The 22,754-nt window shown below is 44.5% G+C and overlaps 1 protein-coding gene across 1 annotated transcript; it reads left to right on the top strand.

Moving 5' to 3' along the window:
• The first annotated feature begins 765 nt into the window (after positions 1 to 765).
• Positions 766 to 21,077, top strand: NEU3 (neuraminidase 3). Its single transcript, XM_047072281.1, has 4 exons — positions 766 to 923; positions 9,107 to 9,225; positions 13,537 to 13,748; positions 19,197 to 21,077. Exons 1-4 carry the CDS (start codon positions 766 to 768, stop codon positions 20,274 to 20,276), a joined length of 1,569 nt encoding a protein of 522 aa, XP_046928237.1. The 3' UTR covers positions 20,277 to 21,077.
• Positions 21,078 to 22,754: the final 1,677 nt, after the last annotated feature.

Below are 22,754 nucleotides of genomic sequence, written 5' to 3'. Positions count from 1 at the left end.
AAAATAAAAATAATTTTTTTCTCTTTCTGTATTCATGAAAAAGAAAAATTTGAATAGAGGTACAGTGAACAGACTGAAATACGATTGAAACTACATTGTTTTCCCCTAGAGGTCAAACTATGAAGCACTTTATAGTCCATAAACTAAGCAGGCGGCGAGATTTGTGTTGTTCTGAAAAGTAAGGTTGGCCCAGTTGGGCGGGGCTTAGTTTAAACGGCTCCATTCTCCACTAGATGGCACTGCTTACCTTACTGGGTGCATTGTTATGGTGCTTGTAGGTGGGTATGCGCATGCGCGGGAGGAGTGAAAATGGCTTCGCCCAGCTATTCAGTCTCAAGTGTGGGAACTCTGTGCTCTCCCCAACCAGCAATCGCACACCCGTCCTTTGTCTCCGGCTTCTGTCCACTCCCTGCTTTTACACTGTCTGTGACCAAGCCTTCAGTTTGCCAGGAGGCACCTCTCTCCTGGGTTTTATCTCAGATGTGGCTGTATTTCCTGACCCCTCAATTCTGAGGGACTGTGGCTTTGACCCGCTCAGATCCTTTGGGAGAGGGTCTCACCGAGCAATGGCCAGTGCTGGCCACACCCAGGAATATTCGCAGGACTGTGCTGCTGCCGATGCCCGGAGACTGCAACTGGGTGCCAGCCTGCCCCAGAAAAAGTTAACACGATCATATAGCACCAGCGTTTCAGGGATTATGGAAAATCACAACATACATCTGGTACCAGGTTTCACCCTTAACGACCTTGTTCCAGCACCAGCGAATGTGGGTGTTCTCTGGGGTCTGCTGCGACCAGGTGGCCACACAGTCTCTACCAAATGTCCTTCCAGCAATGGAACTGCTTCTCTCTGTGTGGCCCGTGGACCTCCCGGACGCTATTCTGCTCCTGGAGATTCGCCCTTCCCACCAGAGCACCACCAGGTATTGAGCTGTGGAGTTTCAAACTCTGCTCCCCCTGTTTATAGAGCCTTAATGAAATTTAAGCCCTCTCCTTTCTCCCTTTTTTAGTTAAGTCCCTACGGCTGTTTCCACTTTTCCACTTTCTCTCCAGCTGCTTTGGGGGGAGGGTGCTTTTCTCATACTCCCCACCCCCCTTCCTCATCTTCTCTGTCCGCAAGCAAAAACAGCTCCCTGCCCTTTGCGGCTTCTCTCCTCCCCAGTTCACCTGTCCGCGCTGCGTACCTGCTTAATTTTGTGGTTCATGTTGTGCAGATTGTTGTGTTCATCCTCAAATCAGTTTTCTAGGTGTACAAGATGGTTTAGTGTTGATCTGGCTGTATTTCATGGATGCAAGACACAAAAAAAACTTCCATGCTGTTCTGCTATCTTGTCTCCTCCGGAAATCCATAAACACATTTAAATACATTATTCCCTGTTAGAAATAGGGTTGGAGAAGATGGTTGCAAGCTCTGAGTACTGGGAAAGTAGGTTCAGAGGCAGGTAGTTGCTCAGAAGGTGCCCTGGTTGTTGCTTACTTTCCAGTCGGTGAATCCCAACATTAATGGATTTCCTCACTAATCTGGCAGCCTTGGCTCTTCACCCTATTATAACTAGTGACACTAATATTCATCATGAGTGGGCAGCAGATTCCTCCTTTCAGACAGCAGTTACAGACACACCCCTACAGGAGCATGAAAAGAGGGAAATCCCTTACTTCTGTGGGCAGAAACCAGGTGAATTTTCTAAACTTCAGCTAGTTTGCTTGGGAGAGAAGGGATTCGGGTACAGAATGCCTATTAAGGAAGAATGGCAACTGTTGAGTTGTCTTAACAGCCAAACCCCTCCTACAATTTATCAGGCCAAGCTTAGATCTGTTCAGAGACCACAGTAAAGGACTGGGAACTTTTTGCAGGGGGTCTTGACTGCTGTGAGGGAGCTTTGGCCCTTTGGGAAGAGTTCCCTGTGTCAAACCCTGTGACAATGGGAAACCATTGATGAATATTGAGTAGTATTCAAGCTCTTAGTTCCCTGGATTTGGCTTATAATGCTGTTAAAGGGGACCCACTAGAGAATGAAGAACTGTTAGGAGAAGCAATCTACCATGAGCCCTGAGCACCCCTGCATGTTCTCACTTCATGTGAATGTAAGACCCTGACCACTTCCTGGGGCATATCTTAGTGTTCTGGCAGTAAGCAATCTTGAGAATTGAAGTAATGTCTCTTCCCTACTTTGCACTATAAAAATGTTGAATCTCCCAAGCTCAGCGTTCTTTTCCTGTGACACATCCCCCTGCATGTGTAGGCATCCATCTATCTAGACCTACCCCAAGTCACTTTTGTTGGGGAGGGGGGCTTGAAGAACTAGCACAAACCTGCTCACGTTGCTTCCTGTAAGTGTAAAAGTTCTTTGTGTTTGATCTGGGAGTCTCATGTCTTCTACCAGTATCCATGATAAAATAGTAGGCTAACCTGTTAGTTGCAAGTAGGATAAAATTGTAGCCCTTTCATAGGCTACTCTGACAGTTTGGGTAACAAGGACAGGATACAGGTAGCCATGGCTTTCTACAAGAGAAAGGACATGGGTTGGGTGAGAGGATGTGAGAAAATAACCTGGGGTCTGGTAGGAAATACTGCTGAGCAAGTGGGTAAGGGTCCTTCACTGTCCCACCTGTTAATGAAATTTTTGAGGCAAAACAGCAAGAGGTAGGATTGAAACACATTGCCCAAATGGTACTTAGGTTGTTGTTCACTCTTTTCTGGACAGGAGGAGGAAAGAATGTTTTGACAACAAGGCAGTAAGCCTGTGGCCCCAGCTGAAGGCTCTATGGCTGTGGCTGATGAGTAGAGGGTTCCCCGAAGGTGAAATAAATGGCAATAAAGATACAGAGTTTGAATGGACCAAATATATTAGGAGTTTGTTATGACCAAGCAGGTAGCCATTTGAAGTGAAAGTAAGTACATGACCTTGTTTACTGGCACAAGGCCAGTCTCTCTATAACCCCTGATCCTTTTCTCCCTTTGTTTTAAGGAAAGAAGCTATTTATGTTGGGGATCTTTGAGGAGGAGAGGGACTCCCTTTTAACAACTCTACTGAATATAAGCATGTAAGTCACCATCCTACTTGGTCCCATGGGCACAGGGAGCCCTGGGCACAGGAATGGTCAGAAGTACCAAGGACTGTGGGACAGATCCATGGTAGTATGCAAGGTGGGCAAACAAAAAAATAGCCCCTGAACCCTAGGTGCTCCTCAGAGCCAAGAGGTACACTAGGGAAAAGGCAGCACTGACCCCAGAGCAGGAGTCAGAGAAAAGACCTTCCTGCTGACCCAGCTGCCCCCTGCAGGTTAGCCTCTCCTACTCCTGTGACTTCCTCAAACTCTTGGGTTGGAACATGATTTCTTGGTGGCTGTGGCTGTGCCTTGCAATATCGGTCTCAGATTGCTTGGTCTGAGTCCCTGTAGTTGGTGGGGAGAGTGGGGGAGTGCTTGACTTCACCTGGCAGGGTTTGGGCAAAGTCTGTAGTAGGAAAGGAAAACTAAATAACTGTAGGGGAGCCTCTACACGGGCTCAGTGTTACTGTTGTATGGCTTTCACAGTAATGTGTTATTGACAGCAGTTATACATTAAATTGAAGTGTGAAAGTTTGCAAGTCTCCCATTCAGGGACTACTGCTTATAGAGAAGTGATTCCTGTTTCCTCTTGAGTAGCATAACAAAATACAGAATCCTAAGAGGTGAGAAAGGAAAATCAACAGCTTTAGTTAGGTGAGAACTTGGTGACTGCTGGAGTACTCAGCCCATTTCCTAATATAGCAGTGCCACGTATCCTTTGCAGGCACCAAGTACACCCTTTGAAAAAGTTGGACAGCTGGGAGGCTACTACTGCTATTGTTGAAATGACGTCTGACCTGTAGAAGCCTGGTACCTGGCCTAACATCCCCACTTTGGGTTACACGAACTCAAACTTGAAATTAACAAAAAGCCCAGCAGCCTTCCCTAGTCAAATGGAAATGATGCATTTTGGGGATGCAGCCACTGCCCATCTTAGTTTTACTTGAAAAAGTGATACCCACTCCTTTGGAAAGACTGTATTCCAAGACTCAGCTGCCTGAAGCAAAGCCACTGGCTCAAAAGGGCCCTTGATTACAGAGACTTTCCCAGTCAGATGCCTGAGCCTGGTTCACTTATGGTCCAGCTAAGTTAAGAGCTGTCGGTGTCAAGTGATGTTTCTGGAAACTGACTACAGTAAAGGCTGGTCAGCACAATGGGCTGAATTGAAGGCTATGACCCTTGTCCTAAGCAAGGGACCTTAGAGACCAAACATGTTATATTTTTACTGACTCGGGCTATGGTCTATCACTTGGCAGACATAGACTGTCAGATTAAAGACATTCTTGGGGGCCACAAACTAAAAATGAATTGCAGCTATTAGTTGAACTGTCTGGATCACTCATGTAGATGCTCACAGTGGGGGCTTATTCACTGAAGACCAACTGGAATCAAACTGCTGACGGAGCCTGTAACCACTCAGATTGCCACCATCATTGCCTGTATCCATCATCATACCAGATATGACATTACATGCACCATCATAGCCTGGGCACAGAGTAAAAGTTTTATGCTTCTGGTGCAGAGGCTACCACTACATGCCAGGTTTGTGACTCCTGTTAAAAGTCCTGTTAGTCTAGGGGCACCTGGGTGGCTCAGTCGGTTGAGCCTCCGACTTCAGCTCAGGTCATGATCTCGCAGTCTTTGAGTTCGAGCCCCGCGTCAGGCTCTGTGCTGACAGCTCAGAGCCTGGAGCCTGCTTAGGATTCTGTGTCTCTGTCTCTGCCCCTCCCCCGCTCATGCTCTGTCTCTCTCTGTCAAAATAAATAAACATTAAAAAAAAGAAAAAAAAAGTCCTTTTAGTCTAGCCATGAGTGAAGCCACATAGCCCAAGCATGGCCTCCATCCACTTCTGGCTGACTAACTCTGTCAGGCCTTTGGTTCCCTCTTGAGGTTACCAATAGTGCTTCAACAGGATACTTTTTCAGGTTACAGTGTTGCTGTTCTAGTCAATCAGCCAACTCTACCCTGTTTTGATCTTGAAACTAATCTGTCTCATGATTTTGTTTTCTTTGACCACATACATTCTGACAGTGGTGAATCTTTATTGTGAAAACCACTCAACAGCAGAGGGCTGATAATCAAAGTATTTGATTGACTTTCCACTCCTCCATCCACAGGCATCGACTATTGTTGAATGTTGGGACAGCCTACTGAAAAAACAGCCTACAGTCACAAGATTTCTGACTACTTCACTTACCTTGTCCTGGTCAATACACCTTTGTAAAGCAGTTTGGCCACTGAATGTGGCTGTCCCCAGGAAGCGGTCACTTTGTCTTTACTGCAGTATTAAGATTCTCCAGAAAAAAAAGAATGAATATGTTCATGAATATATAAAGAGATGTGTTATAAGAAAATGGGTCACGTGATTATGGAAGCTGGAAAGTCCCAGGACCTGCTCTTGGCAAGCTGGAGATCGGAAGAGCCTGTGGTGTAGTTCCAATCTGAATCTAAAGGCCTAAGGACCAAGAGAACTGATGGTATAAGTTCCAGTTCAGGAGGAGGAAAAGGCTCATTTCCTGGCTTGAAGACAGGCAGATAGAGTGAATTCTCCTTTACCCCAACTTTTGTCCTATTCAGGTTTCCAACAGATTGGATGAAACCCACCTATTTTTGACAGGGCAGTTTGCTTTACTGGATCTACTGAGTCAATGGTAATCTGATCAAGGAACATCCTCAGACATACCCAGAATAATGCTTAATCAAATATCTGGGGACCCCGTGTCCCAGTCAAATCGATGCATAAAATTAACTCTCATAGCTGCTTATGGTGTAATGATCAAAATGAGAGGGATTGGAGAGTGTTGTGTAGATTTATCCTGAAAATTATGTTTTCAGCCCTGACCATTGTTAGGCATGATGTTATATTTGCCCTAACAGCATCCCCAGGCCCACCTTGTTACTACAACTTCCAGGTGGCAGCCTAGTCACATTGAATTCTGGTTCTCATTGAATTCTGTTTCAGGCACTTGGATTCTCTCGTTGGTTTGACATGGTCCTAGATCATGACATTTGGAAAAAGAGTCACCTCTAGAGCCTTTCTCTGAAAGGAAAATGGCCTAGTACAATTCTACCAAGCTGTTGCAAACTCCATAAACTTGACTGACTACTTGGTTTGACATCCCCCACTAGATGGCTCTGACCACAATTTGATAGTCATTCCCTTTAACCTACTGAGAAGTCTATCGGAAACATCAGGTGCACTTGCAGCTCCTATTCCTCTCTGTAAAATGCACAACCTCTACATGTCTCCGTCACCCCCATTCTTGTAGCTATTGCTGTTTCCTTATGGGGTGGACAAATGCCACCTCACTGTTGGTGTGGACATATGGGACAGTTTGGGCCAACTGCCATCAGACCGTCTTTCCAAAAATAAGGCCTGGTTTCAATCATACTTAAGTGGATGGGGACTCTGAAGCCTACCAGGTACCAGGAGGCCTCATTAGTGACACTGTCAACCTGTGTCCCCTAATTGATAATAGGTCCCAGTTAGGAAGTCCCAACAATTGTAAACGGGTATCACATATGACCTCAGGACTATACCTTCTATGTGGAAGTCAGGCATTAACTTGCCCCCTCCCTGAAAACATCGTGCCTTGTTCCGTAGGGAGGGTCATAAGCAACCTTCAAGTGTTTAAAGAAGAACCACCATTAGATCATGTAGTCCTCAGATGACTGTAGAGATTCCTCCAAGATGAAGCTGCCTTTGGTTACATAGGGGAACTTCCCGGAGGGTTGGCTGATTTATTTGTGCACGTTCTGCAAGAAGTTATCCTATCTTGAGGGTCATCCTGTTTGAAATGTTGATATGAAATTCATCCCTGACTTTAGCTGAAGGCAACAATGATACCACCTCAGCCCTGGAAGGCATTTGGGTGAGCCTCAGTTCACTGGCCAATGTGGTTATGGATGATAGAATTGCCCTTGACTTCCTTGTGGGCCCAGGTAGAGTCTGCAAACACTAATACATTCTCTGTACCCAGATTAATGCCTCAGGCCGGGTTTAAGGTCAATACAGATATAAGAGAATGGCACCCAGCTTTCTAAAGCAGACCTTGATGGCTTATGGTTGGTTGGTTTTCTTGGTTTTTTTGTTTGTTTGTTTTGTTTTGTTTTATGTTGTTTGTTTTTCTACCTAGTTGAGCCCTGGCCCTTGGGTATGGGTAAGGTCAGTTTTGTAGATTGGTCTCATCCTGTTGCTTGGAGTTTTGTTGATACTATCCTTTTAGGATGGATTAAGTCCCATTTCTGTCAGATTAATCAGGGTGGCCAATAGAGTGGCAAACAAAATTCATCAGAAGTGATGTGTAAGGTACTGTGATGGTTGGAAGAGGAGTAACTATTTTAACATGGAGGCCTAGGAGGTTACAGGAAGTGAAACTTGTTTCATTTGAGCCATGAATGAGGATGTGCCAAGAGTGCCCATTTTACAGATGAGAAAACTGAGGCACAGGAGTTAAATAACTTGCCAAGGTCACTGAGGTAGGGAGTGGGAAGTCTGGATTTGAGCCAAGATCTTATCGCCTCCAAATATAGAGATTGCAACTCACTGTCTCAGGCATAGGACCAAGACCACCAGTCAAAGAATTGACAGAAATCTGGCATTAGCTTTAGATATTTTTCTAAAATTGACTTGGTGGTTGATCTACAGAATTGGTGATTGTGAGTTTGGAGAAGTCTGGGTGAAGAGCCCTAGGACTTTGTGGGAGCCAATCTTTAAAAACAAATGTTTTAGACAAATAATAAGGTTTACAGAATAATAAAATGAACCACCTTAAAAAATTAGTCCCTTGGGTATCCTTAATCATGTCCTACTCCCTGCACTCTCAGAAGTAACTACTCCCCTGAATTTAGTATTTATTATTCCTATGCATTTTCTTCAACACTATATGGTATTGTTTTACAAGTTTTAAAACTATATATGGTATTTGGTTAAGGGTTCCCAAGACCACCCCTAGGTTCATAGACTCACTAGAAGGACTCATGGGACTCAGCCTAATAGTTGCACTCACAGCAACTTTATTACAGCAATGTAGTAAAGACACATTGGATCATAAGAGAAAAAGACACAAGTGGAGTCTGAAGGAATCCATGTGTATTTCGTATGCTCTCTCCTCCTGAGGGGTTGCACTAAGCACACTTTCCCCCAGCAAGGAAAATGCAGCATGTGCACCATGTTTCTGCCTAGGGAATCTGGGGACTGGTATGTCTGCACCCTCTGCCTGGCATGTACCAAAATTCCAGACTCAGAAGAAAAGCAGGTGTTCAGAATAAGCTATATTGTGTTCACATCGTCTGAGCAGAGTCCACATTTATTAATTGGAATTCTATAGAATTATGTCAATATGAACTCATGGGTTTTTATTCAATGGATTATAATACTATTATTTTGTCAACATATAATCATGTACACACGTATAAAATAACATATAATTTTAATTTTTTTAGGGGGAGGGGTTCGTCTAATGCGCTGGATCTCTGGTTCTTTTTGTGGAGTTCTTTCTTGCGGGCCGGAACCTTTGCTGGACTCCCAGGCTGTTTGGGGAAATTTTAGGCGGTGATACCTATGAGCTGACAGGCAACCAATAGATACGAGCGTGGGGCAAGGGGACTGAGGGGAGGGATGAAGGGGGAGGAAATGGAAGGGTGGGGGGCGGAGCCAGGTTGCTGCCCGGCCCACGGGAGCAGAGGTAGGCCCAGGGCCTGAGCCAAAGCCAGTCTCGGGGCTAAGCTGGAGCTGGTGGTGGTCGGGGAGAGCAAGGGGCAGGTCCACACGGTGTCTGGGACCGGGCTAGGGGCGCGGGAGAGAAAGGACTGCGGCGCCGGGCACCGAGGGGGCGGGGCCTCGCCTGCGCCCGTCCCATGGGGGCGGGGCCGACTCTGGGCAGCGGCCAACTGTGGGTCCAACCGCCGGCCGGCTGCCGCCTCCGCGCGTCCCCGCCATCGCTTCCCGGCTGGGTAGTCTGGACGTCCGGGTCTGTCGGTGTTTCCTTCTCTCCGTGGCCGTGTCGCCCTTTTTTTTTTTTCAGTTTTCGTGTTGCTTCCGTGTCTTCCGCAGTCTCTCTCCCTCTCCCCGCTGCGTGGTTCATTCTCCCGCGCTTCGGTGTCCGAGACGTGAGAGCTGCCCGGCGCCCAGCTCTGCTCCGAGAGAGATGGAGGAGCTGGGGTCCCGTGAAGGTGAGCGGGGCTGCGACATTGCAGAGATCCCCGAAAAGTGGGGCACTCTGAGTGTGGGGACAGGTTCGGCGGCACCGCCTGGGCTTAGGAAATCCAGTCTGAGGGGAATATTGAGTCAGAGCCCTCCAGTGGGCCAGGAATTCAGACATGGCCAGAGAGTATTCTTGGCTAGTCTATTTTTGTTTTCCTTCCAACGAAGCCAAACCTAAACCGTAGAATTACCATTTTAGAGATGAAAGGGAACCGAGCCAGGGGCAGCCCTTACCAGAAAGGGTTGTATGGGTTGTAGAGAGTCCCGAGCTGCAACTTAGGAGACCTGAATCTTGGTCCAGGCTTGCTGCTACTAACTTAAGTGGCCTAATATAAGCTTATTCCCCTCCGAGGGCCTGAGTTTTCCCATGTGTACAATGAGAGGGATTTGGAGTGCTGGATCTCAACAGGCCTGACAAAGGATGGGTGCTTTTTAAATATTAATTGTTAGGAATAAATAAATGAGTTAGGGAGGCCTCTTTCTGGGGTTCACTGATGGCTGCCTGCTGCACTGAATTAACTGGAGTCTTTGGAATTACGTTGTTCTTTTATGCTGAGAAATAGGTGGCATTATCCTCATTACAAGTCAGAAAAAAGAGACTCAGAGATAAAATGACTTGCTAGTAAGTGTCAAACCACATTACACTTCAAAGTCCAGGCTACACTATACTCTTTCCCAGTAAGAGAGCAGGGAGGATTATATGGAGTAGCAATTAATAGCTTGAGTCCTCTGCTAACATGAACAACACCAAAGCAGAACTGTATCTAATCCTTCTCTATCCTTAGTTCCCAGTATATGGTTTGTGTGAAAGTTTGGGTTTCAGTGCCAGAGTCGTCTATGCTGCTTACCACTGTCGTCACCATGATCAACATAACCATAATTAACAAAAAGTTAATGATAGTGATTCTAATTGTTATAGTGATAGCAAAGCCATAAGTGAAATTGTGAAGACATCGAAAGTTTTAATATTTTTACTTATATAGTGCTTTAAAGTTTATAAAGCACTTTTGAGTAGTTCTTCATATTGGTCATCTTATATAGGTATTATCTACATTTTACAAGCATAGGAGTCCCAAGACCTAGAGAGATTAAGTGACTAGCACCAGGTCACACGGAAGTATAGATGGGATGTGAATCAAGCCCCATATGAGAAGCTGTGCTTCCGCTTTGGTGCTGTCCTCACTACCTCTCCCTCTCCTTTTTCCTAGTTGCTCCTCCCCACTCCATGCCTATTCTTTGCTTTATTATTATCACCCAGGGAATTCATGGGTGTGAACTAATAATCATGTGTTAACTGATCATTAATAGTGTGGTATTCACTTGTAATTAATGTGTGGGCGCATGAGAGTTTAAATACAATCTTTCCCAGAGGCGTAGATGGATTTAAATACTTTTAAGAAAGAGTTGTAACTGTTATCATCATCATCATCATCATCATCATCACCATACACAGGTTTCAAGAAATAAGACTACCCTTGATCCTTGAACAACACAGCTTAGAATTGCAGTTTCACTTAAAGAAGCATTTTTTAAATAAATATAGTACTGTACTATAAATGTTTTTTCTATAACTTGTGATTTTCTTAACATTTTCTTTTCTCTAACATTATTGTAAGAATACAGTATATAATACATCTATACATACAAAATATGTGTTAATTATTTATGTTATTGGTAAGGCTTCCAGTCAACAGTAGGCTATTCGTAGTTTTGAGGGGAGTCAAAAGTGATACAAAAAGTTTATAACCCCCAGAGTTGGGGTCAGCACCCCTAATCCCTGTGTTGTCCAACAGTCAACTGTAGAATATGTAGTGATTGACAGTCTAAAAATAATAACTGCCATATATTGAGCTCATACTATGGCATGGGCTCTGTAACAGCCACTTCAATTTTTAGCTTAATTCTCTCTACAACTCTACTGAATTTTATATATGAGGATCCTGAAACATTAGGAAAGTTAAATAACATGCCCAAAGTCAGGTAGTCCTAGTGGGGTCCTAATCCTATGTTCTTAACCATCACGCCAGCTTGGCTCAAGGACAGATCTTTACTTAGGAGAGCCTGACCTTCTCTGGCAGGAGAGCCTGAGTTAAGGAGAGAGAAGTGTGCTCTAGTACTTTGTGAAGAAGACAATTCCCACTTGCTTTTCAATTCTGCTACTGAGAGCACAGAATTGGGAGTGAGGGGAGGAGGCTTTTCTTCTGGACTCCGGAGGCTAACTCCCCATTCCTCTCATGATAGTGAGTCACGGTTCTTCTTTAAGTTAGAAACAAGTGACCAAGTGAATCATTGGTATGCCTTTGGATAAGTTTGTCTTGATTGACACTAGGCACCTGTGGCCAAAAGCAGTGCAACTTTTTCTTTCAGTTTATTGCCCACAGGCTACCTGGGAGATTGGTCTAAAATGCATACCTGATCATGCCATTCCTCTGCCAAAAACTCTTGAGTGGCTCCCTCTCTGTGGGATAAACACCCTAATAAGGTAGCAAGGCCTCCCAGGACCTGGATTCTGCTGACCCCTTCAGTCCCACTTCTGCACTCTGTTCTAGTCATGCTGCACTATCGACAGTCCCCACAGCTCACTGTTTTCTATCATTTGTAGGCTTTTCACATTCACCCCCTCTGCCCTTTTCACCCTTCAGTTGGCTGACTCGCTATTCATCCTTTAAGATCCAGCTCACTCATTCATTCAGTCATTTAACAGATAATGACTTCGTCAAGTGCCTATCAATTACCAGGCATGGTTCTAGGTATAATGGTGTAGCGGTGAATAGAACAGACTCATCCCTGCCCTTTATGGAGCTTCTGTTGTGTAGTATATATTAAACAAGTATAATCTGGATGATAAGTGGCATGGAGAAGAGAGCAGAGAGGGGATAGAGAGGGGCAGGGGAGTTGTCAGGAAAGACCTCATAGATTAGATGACATTGGAACAGGGCTGAAGGAGTTTAGGGAGTGAACTCTGTGGTTATGTGAAACAAGAATGTTCTAGGCACAGAGCATAAGGATATGAGGCAGGAGTTCACTTGACTCAGTTTTTTTCTCTCCAGAAACCCTCCACTGCCCTGATCTAGACAGATCCTTTTTCTGTTTTCCTACACGCTATCATGTTGACCTCTAATGTGGCACTTATCGCATGATATTGTAATTGTCCCTGTATGTCTGTCTCCCTCACTTGGATGTGGGCAGGGACTTCTGATTCCTTTTTGTCGCCTCAGCACCTACCTTTTGGCCTGACTTGGAGTGGGCACCCAGAAGTATTTACTAAATAAATGAATAAGGCCTTCTGGGCCTCATTTTTATAGTCTGATAATTTTTACAAGTGATTTATATGAAAGGGTTTGAATGACAGATAGTGAAAGATAAAAAAATTCTAAGCCTGCTTCTGTCTGGCTTGATTCCCTTTTTGGGCCTCTGAGAAGTAGAACCCCTGATTTCTTTGAGAAGTGTACCTGCAGACTTACATCTTCAGCATTATGACAGGCTAGCTAACCTGTAACATTGTAGATAAAATATAATAAAGTCCTTTATAGCTGAAATTGCAAGAAAGTAAGAGAAATTCCCAGGGACCTAGAAGCCAAGAGTAAACTGAAAACCAGACTAGTTAGCCCCGTAACCTGACCTCAGTTGCCCTGGATGTTTGCTGCTCTCACTTACCTAGAAGTTTGGGCTTTAGTAGACCTGCTGTTGCAGTGAATGAAACTGTGGGCCCACATGGTGTAGCGGAACTAAGATCGCTGCGTGAAACTAGGTCCCTTGAAAGTCTGCACCCGCTGGTATGGTGGACTAGGTAAAAAGAATTCTTTTTGCTGACACAGAGAGATGATAAAGATTGCCTCTTATCCTAGGCTCTAATAGAGGGGGAAAGTTTCCCCAGAGAGTTCTTAACCACAGGCTTTTCCTCATATGGATTTGGATTTATATTTATATTATCCGAATGGCCTAAAACCTCCACAGAAATTGACATGGGAAACCACCCAGGCTGGTAATACCCCTGGATGCTTGGCAGCAGCCCATGCAGAATCTCCGTAAAGACATACTTGACACAGGCTGCATAGGATTTCCCCAGAGTGTGGAGGATAGATTTGTTCAATGAGCATGCGTATTGCTTGCTTTGTGCTATTGAGACCATGGTGTTACCTTTGGACAAAAAAGTAAACATTTGAGTACATCCGTGCCTCCCTGTGTGTGATCTTCAGAAATAGAATGATAGAGCAGAACTTGTGCACAGGCCAGCATTTGGGTATGGCCCCACATTTAGCTGCCTCCTATCCTTGCAGAGGTCATGGAAGAAGTGACATCGTGCTCCTTCAGCAGCCCTCTGTTCCAGCAGGAAGACAAGAGAGGGATCACCTACCGGATCCCAGCCCTGCTCTACATCCCCCCCACCCACACCTTCCTGGCCTTTGCAGAGAAGCGCTCCACGAGCAGGGATGAGGATGCTCTCCACCTGGTGCTGAGGCGGGGGTTGAGGACTGGGCACTCGGTACAGGTGACTCCTCATCCCAGATCTGGCTCTCAGCCTCAATCTCTCTCCACATTGCTTAGAGCACTTCAGGGCCTGTGCCCTTTCCCATCTGTGCTGGAAGAACCCTGCGTGGGAGATGAGGAAGAAAAAAAGAAACAGTAAAAGCAACGGCTCTCACTTACTGAGTACTTCCTGTGTGCTAGGTGCACATTAGATTCTCGATAACTGCTCTGTTGTGACATAGGCACGGTTGTCAGTCACATTTTGCAGATGAGGAAACTGAAGCTCAGAGAGGTTGCCACTTTGCTCACGGTCACATAGCTGTAATAAAACAGCAGAAACAGGCTTTAAATTCCATCTCTGATTCCAGAGGCCTCCACGGTTCATTCAAATTCAGCTAACATGTGGTGTGTTTTTCATTCACATTTTCTTTTGTTCTTATAAGTCATCCAGGGAAGGAAGGAAGCATCGTTAGTCCAGTTTTCTGATCAGGGATCCTGGTATTCCAAGAGATAGGTAGCTTGTTCAAGACAACTAGCAGATGGTGAGGGCAAGGATAACAACAATCCTCCCCCTTCTGCATGGTTTATGTGAGGTACATACTATCCCCATCGTAAAGGAGGAAATGGGATTAAAAGTGGTTTGCCTCAGACACACACCTACTGAGCAGCAGAGATGGGGTTGGAGCCCTTGCCCCTAAGTAGCACATTTTTACTGCATTTTTCGAGAGCAAAGAATGATTGCTGCCCTTGGGCCTGTGAGTATAGGGTTATTTCAGATCCCGTTTTTCTTTTCTCTTGCAGAGCTGGTTGAAGTGAGGATCAGATGAGACCATGGATTTGAGAGCCTTTTGTAAACAAACAAACATGTATCTTTATAATAGGCACTCTAATCCTGCTGGTTTTCTACTCATGGAGATATCACCATGAAAACATTACCTCTATAGGGATGACTTTTTTTTTTTTCTTCTTTCTTTTTTTGCTATTACAGCGCAAATGCTTTTCTGCTGAATGTGGGCCTTGCCAGCAACCCCTGTCTCTGCTCTGGATGACTTGCTCACATCTCCTTGTGGGAATGATTTTTACTTTAGGGAACTTTCAGTCCCTGCTCTTTCACCCATCTTGTCATGAGCCTTCCTCATGGCTGCTTCCTAGGACCACACCTCTGCTTGTATCATTGGCCTCCAGAGAGGCCAAGCGGGCAGCCTACCTTGGAGTTCTAGTTTTTTATTCCCTCCAGGACAGGCATTGCCTGCGGTCGTGTTGCCCTGCTTTCTATTGCAAACAGTTAGGCTGTTGAGCACTTTTTACTGGACCATGTTTGTTGTGTAACCTCAGAAACGTTCACAGATGTGTCCACTTGAACTCATTCTCCCTTCTCTGTATTTTATCCCTTCCGTTCTCTGATTTATCTGTCTGTAGAATCTGGAAGTTAGAAGAATCATCAGCCTAGCTTCTTTCCCAGTAAAGAGATCTTCTGTATTCCCTTGGTAGCTACTAATATCTTAGGGGTTAAGAACATGGCTTTGGAGTCAGGCAAGACCTACCATTTATTGGCCATGTGACCTGGGACGTTTGACTCTTCTCTGTTTCATCATCTATAAAATGTAATTAATAATAGCAATTGCATAGTAGGAATTCAACATTAGTCATCTTCTATAAAGGATCTGCTTACACACCTCCTCAGATGAGGAACTTAATCCTGTGGCAACTGTTAACTTTTGTTTTTGGAGTGAGACAACCTGTACTTCTCTATAATTACCCATTGGTCTTGTTCCAGCTTCTGGGACATCTGATCTATACATAATAGAAAGTCCCTTTTCCAGAGAATGCTCTTTGATGTACCTGAAAGCAGTATTCATACGTTCTGAGTCTTTTGATTTGGGTGCTTGCCAGCTTCATTCTTTTAGTGGCTCTTAAGACCACAGTCTTGATTTCGTTTCTGGGCCCTTGAAAGCTGTGATTACTGTCTTTGGGATTTGATTTGGAATGTCAGTGTCCTTTTTCAAAGAATGGTCCTTTGAATTTAGGGCTCCAAGGATAGACTGACCAGCTCAGCAATGAGGTGGCTATCCTGTTTTTTATCCTTTTAATGCAGTCTTTTAATACATAAAATAGCATTTGTTTTTTTGGCAGCTGCATAATACAGTTGACTAATGTTAAGTAGACCATCAGCTAAAACCTCTTAATCTTTTTCACAATTTGCTGGTTTAAAAAAAATACATTATATATATTTTTTATTTAAAAAATTTTTAATGTTTATTTAAACATGGACTGTGAGATCATGACCTGGGCCGAAGTTGGATGCCCAACCGACTGAGCCACCCAGGTGCCCCCCCCCCAAATTTTTTTAAATTGTAGTAGGATCGAGGCTCCTGGGTGGCTCAGTCATTAAGTGTCCGAGTTCGGCTCAGGTCATGACCTCATGGTTTGTGAGTTCGAGCCCTGCATCGGGCTGTGTGCTGACAGCTAGGAGCCTGGAACTTGTGTCAGATTCTGTGTCTCCCTTTCTCTCTCTGCCCATCCTCCACTCACACTCTGTCTCTCTTCCTCTCAAAAATAAATAAACATTAAAAAAAATTTTTTTTCCAACGTTTATTTATTTTTGGGACAGAGAGAGACAGAGCATGAACGGGGGAGGGGCAGAGAGACAGGGAGACATAGAATCGGAAACGGGCTCCAGGCTCTGAGCCATCAGCCCAGAGCCCGACGCGGGGCTCGAACCCACGACCGCGAGATCGTGACCTGGCTGAAGTCGGATGCTTAACTGACTGCGCCACCCAGGCGCCCCAAACATTTAAAAATTTTTAATCGTAGTAGGATATACCTAAATTTTCCATCTTAACCATTTTAAGTGTACATTGCAGTTTTGTTAACTATAGGCACATTGTGGTGCAACAAATCTCTGCAACGTTTTCATCGAGACTGCTGCTTTATACTCTTTGGACAACCCTCATTTCCCCCTGCCCCATCTGCTAGCTACCACCATTCTTCCTTGTTTTTATGAGTTTTTAGATACTTTGGATACCTCGTGTAAGTGGAATCATACAGTAGGTGTGTTTTTTTGTGATTGGCTTATTTCACTGAGCATAATGTCCTGAAAGTTCATGTGTGTTGTAGTGTGTGACAAGATTTCCCAGGTACCCCAATACTCCTCTTTAAAATGTTTATAATGTGGAGTGGTAACACATATGTAGAAAACATAACATAAATGTCAAATGTACAAAACATGGATGTCTGCTCTGTGAACTGACAAAGCCAACACTTGTTCAAGAAATAGAATACTAACAATACCTCAGAACCTTCTCTTATCCCCCCTCTTTTTCCCAGAGAAAATTACTATCCTTATTTATAGCTCTGGAGTTTAGTTTTGCTTGTTTTTAATCTTTATTCTTTATGTTTGGCTTCTTTTGTTCAGTATTTTTGAGGTTTATCTGAACTGTTGTGTACAGGCTTCTCTGAAGATTCTTGTACATGTTTTTGCTAATACGTGCATGCATTTTTGCTGGACTTATGCCTAGAAATGTCATTACTGGATCATAGGGTATGTTTATGTTCCCCTTCAGGAGATAATGCTAGCCAGTTTTCTAGAGTGGTGGTTGTGAAGGCTAGTCTACTTCAGTTTCACCCTTGCTCTGCATTTAGCTCTTTAAAGTTCCATCTTAAAGCATGGGGGTTTACCAGGGCCCCAAATTTTTGTCCTCCTAGCCCCATAAGGCTGTCAAACAAATTGTTCAGCTTCTCAGCTTTTCAGTTATCTCTTTGAGAATTAGCAGAGATACCCTGAGAGGAAAAAGGACTTGAAATACCAGGCCAACCTCTCTGAATGAACTTCTCTCAGTTCTTGGCCTATAATTCCTCATTGTCTTGTTTCCTCCCTGATGCTTTTAGCCAGATGTTTTTGTCTTAATATTTTATCTGTCGTCTCCAGTCTCAATGGAAATGTTGGTTCAAATTACCTAGGTCGCTGTTACAGGAAGCCCTTTTCCTCCATATTTCTGATGCAAAAAGTAGCATGCTGCATCCACTGGTCTGTACTTTGCTTTGTTCATTTAACAATATGTTAGGGAGATCTTTCCATCTCAAGGTGTAGAGGCCTTCCTTTTTCTTTTTGCATCTCTTGCATTGTGTGTTCATGTAACCAGTCCCGTTGATGAATATTTGGGTTCATGATATTTTGCTTTTCCAAGCAATGCCACAGTGAGTAAGTAATCTTGTATATACTTAATTTGATGAGCAGATATACCTTAGGATAAATTCCCAGAATTAGGCATGCTGGGAAAGGATGAATGCATCTGGAATTTTGATATGCCCTACGTAAATGTTGAAGCATTTTACACTTTGGTCGATATAAGAGAGTACCTGTTTCTTCACATTTTTGCCAACAGAATATTGTCAAAGTTTATGCCGTTGCCAGTTTGTTAGATGAAAGGTACTACATCAATTTTAATTTTAATTTGCTTTTCTGTTTTATGTGTGAGGTTGCACATGTTTTTGTTGTTTTTTCCTCTTTCTGTGAGTTGTCTGGTCTTCCTCTTTGCCCATTTCAGATGGGTTTCTGGAATTTTTTTTTTTTTTTTACCAATTTATAATACAGTTTTAAAAATCTATTAAGGAGATTAGGCCTTTCTTTGTAATATGTCTGAATAGGCATTATCTCATTTTAGCCTTACAGCAACTCCTGTGTGAGCATGTTGTTACATTTTCCACTTCATTGATAAAGAATTTGAGGTAAAGTTAAGTTCAAGTAACTTGCCTGAGGTCACACAATGAGTGATGAAGGCTGGTTTGAACTAGGTATCTCTGACTCCATGCTTGAGTTTTTAATGCCAGTGTTATGAATTGCCTCCCCAGGATAGTAGAGGAAGGAAAAACTCTTTGTTTTAAATTTCCCTTTATTTGCCTAAATTTCATATTTGTCCGCTTTGCTTTAGTTTTCTTCATTTCTTTTTTTTTCTACTTCCTTCTACTTTTCTTGGTTTTTCTTTCTTTTAAAAAATATTTGTTTAGCTCCTATCATGTGCTGGGCACTCCTCAAAAGACTCATAATCTAGGAAGGGAGCCAGTCACACAAAAAAGGATGATTATTATATAATAAGTTCTATAACTCTTCTGTGTGTACAAAGAGGAAGCTACCAGTTGCTTTGGTGAGAGGAGGGGAGCAGAGGAAGTTCATAGAAAGCTTTACAAAGGAGGGGACTTTTGAGTTTGGAGGGTGAATTGGGCATCTAGACAAAGTGAGGAAGTGTTCTAGACAGAGGGGACAGCTTATACAATATCTAGCATTACCTCTTCCCAGCCTTATAAATCATCCTGTAATGTTTGAGAATTTAGTGAATACTTGAGCCTTCATGATTTCGTAGATTTTAATATCATTTCTTTCTTATCACTGAAAAAGACTAATGCTTTTAATGAGCCTCATGTATTCCTAGTAGTCTCTCACTCCTGCTCTCTCCCCCTTCCCCTTGTCTAGTGGGGACCTTTGAAGCCACTGATGGAAGCCACATTACCTGGGCATCGGACCATGAACCCCTGTCCTGTGTGGGAGCAGAAAAACGGCTGTGTATACCTATTCTTCATCTGTGTGCGAGGCCATGTCACCGAGCGTCAGCAGGTCATGTCAGGCAGGAATGCAGCCCGCCTCTGCTTCATCTGCAGTCGAGACACTGGCTGTTCATGGAGCGAGGTGAGGGACTTGACTGAAGAGGTTATTGGTGCAGAGGTGAAGCGTTGGGCCACATTCGCTGTGGGCCCAGGTCATGGCATCCAGCTACAGTCGGGGAGGCTGGTCATCCCTGCATATGCCTACTACATCCCTTACTGGTTCTTTTGCTTCCGGCTACCATGTAAAGCCAAGCCTCATTCCCTGATGATCTACAGTGATGACCTAGGGGCCACATGGCACCACGGCAGGCTCATTCAGCCCATGGCAACAGTGGAGTGCGAAGTGGCAGAGGTGACTGGGAGGGGTGGCAACCCCGTGCTGTATTGCAGTGCCCGGACATCAAACAGGTGCCGGGCGGAGGCTTTCAGCGATGACCGTGGTGAATGCTTTCAGAGACTAGCCCTGAGCCGACAGCTCTGTGAGCCCCCGCATGGCTGCCAAGGCAGTGTGGTGAGTTTCCGGCCCCCGGAGATCTTACGTGGGTGCCAGGACCCTAATGGCAAAGATGCTTCTACCATTCAGCAGAGCCCTCTACTGGACAGATCACTAAGGCTAGAGCAAGAAGCTGGAACACTGTCTGAATCATGGCTCTTGTACTCACACCCAACCTGTAAGAAGAGGAGGGTCAACTTAGGCATCTACCTCAATCAGACCCCCTTGGGTGCTGCCTGCTGGTCCCACCCCTGGATCTTGCACTGCGGGCCCTGTGGCTACTCTGATTTGGCTGCTTTGGAAAAGGAGGGCTTGTTTGGGTGTCTGTTTGAATGTGGGACCAAGCGAGAGTGTGAGCAGATTGCCTTCCGCCTGTTTACAGACCGAGAGATCCTGAGCCATGTGCATGGGGACTTCACCAGCCCTGATAAGAACCCTGAGCCAATTGAAAGCTAAAAACTGACTTAGGACCCAATTTTCCATGGAAAGGAAACCACAGAAGGTAACCACAGCCAGGATAATGGAGGCCAGGTTAACAGAAGTTATTGAAGCCTACAGAGAATCCAAAAACTTAATATTGTGCTCCCTACCTTTTTTCCTTCTCCTCCAAGGAGCAAAATGAAAATTTTTTCATAGCTACTACAGTGGAAAGAACTATGAGTTGGGAAACCATGATGTGGTCCTGGTTGTGCCACTGTCTTGCTGAGGGATGTTGAACATATCACCTGAACTCTCTGGGCGTCAGGTCTCCATTTGTAAAATGAGAGGATTGGTTCTGGGATTTTTCTTCTCATTTCTAGGAAAGACAGAGTGTCTGCATGCTCCATGATCAGCAAATTCTGGCTCCGTAGCAGACTCTGATCTCAAAAGGGAAGTCAGAGGACTCATCATTTCCAATGACTCACCACTCATCCAGGTGTGAGGCTACAAGCAGGTGTTCTGGCACGAAGGAAGATCTGGATGTTTTGTTCTGTTCTTAATAACAAACACACACACACACACCCTTTTAATCATGTTTAGAACTCTATAAGTTCTCTGTCCTAGAGGAATTGGGCAAAACAGTAGGATCATGAGGTCACCTACCTTCTCCAGCTTTGCAGCTGTGTTCAATCTTTCTTCCTTATCTGGAATGCTTACTCCCTAAGGAGAAAATGAGAAGCTCAATGCCAGTGGCCCTTGATAATGGCACATATTTTAAAAAATTTTTTTTAACATTTATTTATTATTGAGAGAGAGACACACACACACACACACACACACACACACACACACACACACAGAGCATGAGCAGGGAAGGAGCAGAGAGAGAGGGAGACACAGAATCTGAAGCAGGCTTCAGGCTCTGAGCTGTCAGCACAGAGGCCAACGCGGGGCTCGAACTCACAAACTGTGAGATCATGACCTGAGCCAAAGTCAGTTATTCAATGAACTGAGCCACCCAGGTGCACATATTGTTTCTGATGGCATTACTTTTATGGAAGATGAACCTGAAGTTCATTTACTAGGATGGTTCCTGATGAGAAAAGGACATGGATTAGGACTTTAAAGCATTGGACAGAACTTCCCGTGGTCTCTGCCCTCAAGGAGCTCACAGTTTATGGGGCTAGAAGTGGGAGAAAATTCAAGAAGATCAATGCAGCTAGTTTGTAGATGTTGGGCTTTAAGTTGAGGTGATGGTAGCTCTTGATGTCATTGTCTTAGTTGCATCTTCATTGTGCTTGGAGTCATCTGCCCCAGGGCTTGACCAGGCTTCTGGGTTTCCCCCAGGCCCATTTTTCTCAGAATGTTGTTCTGGCCTAGCCACTTCTTTACCCATGGAGGATGTCTTTAGGAAGACCATTAGGAAGGTCTCTGGACCTCAGACCTCTGAATCAGGCCTGTTTTTTTGGACCTGCTACAAATACTGTTTGTGGAGTAGGGCTGCCTCTTTGTCTGATAGGTTTGGGGCTAAACTTTGCCAGTGGTGGGTCTCTCAGATGATACCAGATTGGTTGTTCTTATTTTAGATTCTTTCCCCATAGCCTATTATTGTAACAGAAATTCTATCATGAGATACTTGGTTTTCCTCCTATTTTAGGAGAAAAATACCTTGTATCAGAGAACTATATTTGGTGCTGAATAATGGCCCAGAGAGCAAGTGTTAGTCTTGGAGCATAGCCTAGGAGGCTAGGGGTTGGCGGTGCCCCAGTCCTATGGGGAAGAGTCGTGCAGGATGAAAGCAGAGATTAACTTCACCTACTCCTGCATATGGCTTAAGTCCATGGCTTAGAGTGACTTCTTAAAATTCCCTTAGCCTCTCAGCCATTTGTCAAAGTTATTCTCCCAGCACACAGTTATGATCATTCATTCACTCATTTGTACATTTACCTAAATATTCTTGAGAGCCTTGCATAATGTAAGGTGCTTCCTATTGACATTCCCTGGTTGAAAATTATTTGTGGCTCTTCATCGCCTGCTAAAGGGTGTCTACATTTTGTCTGGCATGTAGGGCTGCCAGTTGTTGGGTGGGGTAATGAATACTTATCTCTCCTTCATATGAAGCCCACTGTCAGAGAAGACCTCTGTCGAGATGGCAGTGGAGGGGGTGACAGAGCTGCTGGTATAGAGAGGAGCTGGGGAAGGGCAACCCTCTCCTGAGTAGTAGTAGAAACTTCCTGTTCTGCAAAGCTTTCCTGAACACCATCCCCAAATAGATGGGAACAGGGGGGTGGCTCCATTCTCCAACAAGGTCTAAGGGATGGAGAAAATGAAAATATCAAGACTTCTTTGGAACCATCCAAGGAGGGACCTCAGTCACATGCCAGTGTGGACCACAGCCGTCCAGTACCAGCACTCATTAGATGTCTTCTCCATCTCTGAATTGCCCTTCCCTTTCTCCTTCCCCTTTGCTTCATGTTTGCTTCTCCTTCGTGATTAGCAGTGAAACTCCTCATA

The sequence above is a fragment of the Lynx rufus genome, unplaced genomic scaffold (genome assembly GCF_022079265.1).
Source record: "Lynx rufus isolate CCGP_SWC_20201006 ecotype Redwood Valley unplaced genomic scaffold, mLynRuf1.p SCAF_9, whole genome shotgun sequence".
Lineage (NCBI taxonomy): Eukaryota > Metazoa > Chordata > Mammalia > Carnivora > Felidae > Lynx > Lynx rufus.
Note: the sequence above shows the minus strand (reverse complement) of the source record. Positions and strands in the feature narration are given on the sequence as shown.